Source organism: Corythoichthys intestinalis, chromosome 6 (assembly GCF_030265065.1).
Source record: "Corythoichthys intestinalis isolate RoL2023-P3 chromosome 6, ASM3026506v1, whole genome shotgun sequence".
Lineage (NCBI taxonomy): Eukaryota > Metazoa > Chordata > Actinopteri > Syngnathiformes > Syngnathidae > Corythoichthys > Corythoichthys intestinalis.
Window position 1 is genome coordinate 17127808 of NC_080400.1, and position 7034 is coordinate 17134841.

The 7034-nt window shown below is 40.2% G+C and overlaps 1 protein-coding gene across 1 annotated transcript in view; it reads right to left on the reverse strand.

Annotated features, from left to right (window-relative positions):
- Positions 1–5695, reverse strand: part of LOC130917413 (fibroblast growth factor 12-like) — an 88062-nt gene extending 82367 nt beyond the window's left edge. The window contains exon 1 of the mRNA XM_057838794.1: positions 5424–5695. Coding sequence (XP_057694777.1) covers positions 5424–5451 — 28 coding nt within the window. The 5' untranslated portion in view covers positions 5452–5695. The remainder of the gene's footprint in view (positions 1–5423) is intronic.
- Positions 5696–7034: the final 1339 nt, after the last annotated feature.

The window sequence follows — 7034 nt, forward strand, 5'->3', positions numbered from 1 at the left end:
TACCGTTACATCCCTAATTATTGATATCCCACTTTGTGTCCATGTTTACTAGCAATATGTTTGTAGATTGATATCCCACATTGTGTCCATGTTTACTAGCAATGTGCTTGTAGTAGTTCTGGATATGCTCAAACAGCTTGCCCTAAAGCGTTTAGAGTATTGTTTCGGAGCGCACTAGTTCTCATATCTATTTCTGTGCTGTAGTAGGATATTGAATAAATTCTCAAATTGTTTGACATAATGCTGTGTGAGCAGTTATTTAATATCTATCTGGCAAGTTGAATTGTCTTACTATTACGGATAGCAAATGAATGCTTGCAACAAATTGACAGCAGCTACATATTTCCAGGAATACACAGTTTATGGATATTTTGTTTAACCTTAAACAACTAATTTACTGCCATTGACGGTAACTGACGTCCAAGCCATTCGAATTCGGAAGTAAGCCTGTCGCAATATGCAATAATTCCATTTATCGCGCGATAAATAAAAATGAAGGCGGTAATTTTCCCGCTGCGATTATCGCCTCGCGTGCACGTGCGTGTGCACGTGCGGCAGACTGCTGTTAAAAGTTCAGATTCCTCGTTACCAACTGCGCAAAATGCATCTTCGTTCCAGGTCCGGCAAAAACTAGCGCCGGAGCCAATCGTTCCCATTATATCCTATTGTTCAACGTATACTGGCCTGCTCCGGAGTGACTGTGGACCATCTACGGCGCGCCGGTGTTGTTGACGTGTGGGCGCTCCCGTCAGCAGTTACATTTCACGCGGGGCGGCTATTTTTCGGCACAATGCCGGATATTTAACACGAAGTCCGCCAAACCATTGTTACCGACTTGGCTGCTACGAACAACCTTACGAACAACAACGAACAGCTGAATGAAATTAAGAGCGCTGTGCTTCAAACTCGTCCTGTTTATGAAAGTCGATTGTCATATGCTGGTGTTGTGTAGTAATGAGCACACGTGACTTCAGCGGCGCTTGCTAACTTTTTCAATGCGCGCACACACTAGATATCATGAAATGGCAAACTAGATGTGCTACGGCCCATGCCATTGGCTAAGTGAGCCCAGAGTGATTATGGGACACGTAGTCCATATACTACATCGATGAATTATAAACCGCCATGAGTGAATGGAAGTTAAGAAGGCCAAATCAATCCATACCAGTGACTATAGATAATGTTGCAAATATTGTTAATTCAGTACGTGACACAGATGGATTCGGACCACAAATAGGATGTCTTGCTCATGTAGTAAACCTAGCTGCTAAGAGAGCTGTAGCAATCAACAGTGTGCCCTGCATCACTTTACAAACAGTAAAGATTGTTCTCAGCACTTTTATACAATTTTTTTTCAGATCAGTAAGAAGTAAGCACATAAATTTTATGCACTAAAATGCATGTTTATATGATGGCAATTTAATTTTTGCTCGTTACAAAAAAAACAACAACAACAACAAAAAATGAAACAAAAAACATAATTGTTATTTTTTTACAGAGCATTAAATGATGATGATGAAACTTTTTTATTTCGAGCATGCACACACAAAAGAAACAAAAAACATACAATATAATTATAAATTATAAATGTATAAATGTATTGAATCGGATCGAAAATTCTGTCCAACGTATCAAAAATCGTACCGAACCGTGACTTAACTGTATCGTTGCATCCCTATGGAACACCATTGCAGAAGCTATGACGGGAAAAGTTTTCAAGTTATTAAGTGCAATTTTTTTTTTAAACACATTTTATTTATTCTGTGTTTCTGTGCGGTATCAATATTGTTGTTTTTTTACTTAAGAGGCATGGTCTATTGTTTTTAGTTGTGATTTCTTAAAAAGTATTTTTGAATTTAAGAGTAAATATTTATCGCAATTAAATGGGTGTACTTGATCTATTCATATATATTGTATTCTCACTATGTTATTGTAAATTGGTTTTTTTTTAAAATGGGGGGGGGCGCAATAATATCGCATATCGCAAGAATCTATGACAATAATTATCTAACACTTAAATTTGTTATCGCGACAGGCCTACTCGGAGGGCTTGAAGTGAACATGAATGAGATAAAGAATTTTCCATTCATGGTGATTTGCCAACCTGTCTTTGTTACTGTTTAAGTCTACACTTGGATGCCTGCATTTATTTACTGGAGAGTCAAAATTACATAGATAATAGGTAGGAGAAGCAGATATGCTTAAAGTGATGTATTTAATTCCAATAAAGTACACGAAACATACAGCCAAAGTAATGTATACTCCAGAGGTTGCTCAAATTATACTTATATACTTACAGTGGTATGAAAAAGTATCTGAACCTTTTGGAATTTTTCACATTTCTGCATAAAATCACCATCAAATGTGATCTGATCTTTGTCAAAATCACACAGATGAAAATACAGTGTCTGCTTTAACTAAAACCACCCAAACATTCATAGGTTTTTATAGTTTAATGAGAATAGCATGCAAACAATGACAGAAGGGGGAAAAATAAGTAAGTGAACCCTGCCTAAGGAGACTTAAAGAGCAAATGAAACAAATTTTTACCAAACATTTGAAGTCAGGTGTGTGCCCAATCACTGATGAGTGGTTTAAAGCTGCCCTGGACACGATAAAACACACACCTGGGAAGAAATGTCTCGATGAGAAGCACTGTTTGATGTGCATCGTAGCTCGGTCAAAAGAGTTGTCTGAAGACCTGCGATCAAGGATGGTTGATTTGTATAAAGCTGGGAAAGGATCTCTAAAGGTTTGGATGTTCATCAATCAACAGTCAGAGAAGTTGTCCACAAATGGAGAGTTTAGCACTGCTGCTTCTCTCCTGCGGAGTGGCCATCCACCAAAGATGACGCCAAGTGTTCCAGCGCAGAATACTGAGAGAGGTAAAAAAAGAACACTATAATGTCTGCTAAAGACTTACAGAAATCACTGGCACAGTCACATATCTCTGTGCACACATCAACTATTGTAAAACTATGGCCAAGAATGGTGTTCATGTGAGGACTCCACGGAGTATGCCACTGCTGTCTAAAAAAAAACATTGTTGCTCGTTTAATGTTCGCAAAAAGGCACTTGGACATTCCACAGAAGTTTTGGCTAAATATTTTGTGGACCGATAAACCCAAGTTGAATTGTTTGGGAGTAACACACAACGTCATATGTGGAGGAAAAATGGAACAGCTCACCAACACAACACCTCATCCCCACCGTGAAGCATGGTGGAGGGAGCATCATGATTTGTCCCAATGGAAGCATGGTGGAGGGAGCATCATGTTTTGGGGCTGTTTTGCTACCTCACGGCCTGGACAACTTGCTATCATTAATGGAAGAATGAATTCAAATGTTTACCAGGATATTTTGCAGGTAAACCTGAGGCCGTCTGTCAGACAGTTGAAGATTAAAAGAGGATGGATGCTGCAACAAGACAATGATCCAAAACATAGAAGTAAATCAACTTCAAAATAGTTTCAGAACAACAAAATACATGTCCTGGAGTGGCCAAGTCAAAGTCCAGACTTGAACACTATTGAGATGAGATGCTGTAGCGTGACCTAAAGACAGTGATTCATGCCAGACATCCCAGGAATCTGACCGAACTACAGCAGTTTTGTCAAAAAGAATGGGCTAAGATTCGTCCTGATCGATGTGCCGGACTGATCTGCAACTACAGGAAGTGTCATGTTGAAGTTATTGCTGCCGAGGGTGCGGGGGGCACAAAATATTAAATGTGATGGTTCACCTACTTATCTTTCCCCATTCTGTCATTGGTTGCATACGATCCTCATTAAAATATGAAAACTTACGTATAAATGTTTGGGTGGTTTTAGTTAAAGCAGACATTGTTTTTTTTCATCTGTGTGATTTTGACAAAGATCAGATCACATTTGATGGTGATTTTAGGCAGAAATGTGAGAAATTCCATAAGGTTCAGATACTTTTTCATACCACTGTTAGTATACACTGTACGTTTAATTCGGACAACCTCTGTAGTATACATTAATTTGACTGTTTGTTTCGTGTACTTTAATGGAATTAAATACAAAATGTGATTGTTCACTTACTTATCTTTCCCCCTTCTGCCACTGTTTGCATACTAGCCTCAATAAAATATGAAAACCTATATTATATACGATATACTTTTTCATACCACTGTATATATGTCATTTCTTCTGACACATGCTTACAGGCTTACATTTACAATATCCAGGTCAAAAGGATATCCTTTTTTTTAGCACTTTATTAATTTTTTCCTTCAATACCACTTCTGCCTCAAACTAATACTTTGACTACATTTTTTGCACTTTATAAGTACTGCAAATAAATCTGATCAAGAATGACAAGGACAATATTGATTTTTGTTATTTATAACTACAAAGTTTTGCAGTGTATGTATGTGCTGCTCATAATCTCATAAGAGAATTGTTACATCATTATTGCATACATTTGCTTTGTAAGTGGTCATTTTAGGTTGTTGTTTTTAATTGCAAACTTTAAGGCTGCAGAATCAACAACTCCTCTCCGCAGAATCAGAATTGTTATCTGCAGAATCCATGCTTTTCCGCCACATTCTTGGGGAGACTAACAAGCATACAGTTAAGATGACGGGCACAGTTGTTCGAATGATCCCTCGCTTTCTTTTCTTTTTTTTTTTACATTTGTAAGATATGTTGTGATTACTGTCATTTAATACTAAAAGGTGATCCTGAATCTGACTGATTCAAACTTTGTCACATTGAGACATAACTCAAGAATGTTCAGTAACTAATCTACTTGTAACCTATACATTTTCTACCGCCCAGTTTTACTGTCCAACATACTGTCTCAGTGAGAATGTCTGTCTTCTTGCTTCCTACTAGAATATGTCCTTGTTCCTGCCATTGTTACTATCACCTTTCTATCATCTGCAATGTAAATCTTCATTAGTGCCGCCTGTTGTCTACCTGTCTGTCAAACTTCTCCGAAGTTCCTATTTCTGCTACCTTTACCTGTCTCACTGCCTTTATTTACAACCCTGTCTCAATTAGAATCTGCCTGTCTCACTGCTATATAGCTACAGTAGTTGCTTTACTTCTTGTCTGCGTTCTCATACTCACGAATCTCTGTGTCCTCTAGCCCATTTGTCTCTCTGCCTGTCTGTCTTCCCTTAGCCCACCTGTCTATCGTTCCTTAGCTGCATCAGGTTTTATTTATTTATTTTTGACTGCTAAAAACCCAGCACACACAGACCGACTGCACCCCATCCCATAATAACCACACCTAGGATCCGGGGAGCTGCATTGAGGATACCGCAATACAGTCCACTTCTACCCAACATGCATCACTCCCTCCTCCCTCCCGTCGTGGTGGTCCCCACCCTCCGTTCCCCAACTTCCCTGCCCGACATCCCGCACCGCAAACTTGCGGCCATTTCTCCCTCCTACCTGCCGGTGCCTTCTCTTTGCCTTCCATGTCGACTCAGCTCGGTTCGGCAGCTCAGTCCGGCGTTTATCCTCTCGTCGTCGCCTTTTTCTCTGGCTCAGAAGGGCGAGTCGACACGCGTTGCCGGGAGGGTGCGTCGATGTACCCGGCCGACAATGTCTACCAACCCGAAGGGAAGCTAGCTAGTCAAAATGGAGGTGAAAGAGCGGGAAAATCAGCCGAAGAAAGAGCTTGTTTTCCCGCCGAGGCTCTTGCGTTCACCTGCGCCTCTCGTTAGCTCTCTCTCCCTCTGTCTTCCAATGTCTCTCGAACGTTTGCTGCTCTACCAATCTCTCTCCTCTTTCTGTCATCCAATCAAAGTCTCTCTCCTCCAACTCTCCCTCTTCCAATTTCTCTCTCCCGTTTCTTTTTCAGTCTCTTTCAGTCTTTTAGCTTTTGACTTATAACCTGCATTTGACAGTGTCAGACATCAAATCCATTTCAACTGCGATCGCTGTCAACCGTCCCAGTCAAATTGGATTGGACGTCTATCGCCGTCAATGGCAGCCAATAAGTTAATAAAGAACATAATTTACAATTAGGCTCGAGCGTTTACGTCACAGCAGCACGGGATCATGCGAGATTTGCGACAACGCAGCCATTTCGGAAGCACGTCTGCATCACGGGACATTTAAACTTAAAGAGCAAATGACACGAGAAAAAAAAGTCTTAAATTGCGTTATTATGTGAATTAAAATCATATTTTGAGACGATTCATTCGACTATAGACCCTACCCACGTGACGTCACAACTCCTTCCTCCTGACTGGTGCCGCCCAATTGTCCGTCAACACATCATGTTTACCTGTTACGGCTACGTACATTCCTCCTATTTACGACGTGTTTTTCTGCTCGTTAACATTAATAATCAAAATGGTGAAGGCGTGTGTGGCGGTCGGTTGCAATAACAGAGAAGATAGACGGAGAGACTTGAAGTTCTACCGGATTCCGAGAGACCCGGAGAGAAGAGAGCGAGATGGGCTGCTGCAATTCGACAAGAAAACTGGGCTCCAAACGATTACCACAGATTATGTAGTAGTCATTTTATATCTGGTAAGATGCATTTAATATATATATAGAGGGTTTTGGGCTGACAACCACAATTAAGGTCATTGCTAGGCTAATCGCCGACAACATACACGTATGTATGAAGTGAGAGTGCTATCGCTAAACCATATAAACATTAAAAGCCCTAACTCCATTGACAAACGACATGAAATACATTAGACTTGACAGTGGATGTTAGCAATAACAAAAGCTTTTGAATTGAAAATTTCGTAACTCACCTTTCCAAGCACAAGATAGATTCCTGCCGAATTTTCGTGGACGAGGACCTGTTTCACCCAACCAGCAACGAAGTATTTATAAGCCTCCAAGCTCTTAAAGTTTTTCAAACTTTCGTGAGAATAGGCTGATTTTGTGTGGACAAGATAGTTGTACATATCAGGCTAGCTAGCAGATGTCAGGCAAATACGGCGGAGACAGCGGCTCGAAAAACATCGATTTAGGCATCAAATATGGATCTGGCGAATGGATAAACTGAAGCTTTTCCACATAACGCCTTTTATGCAACGC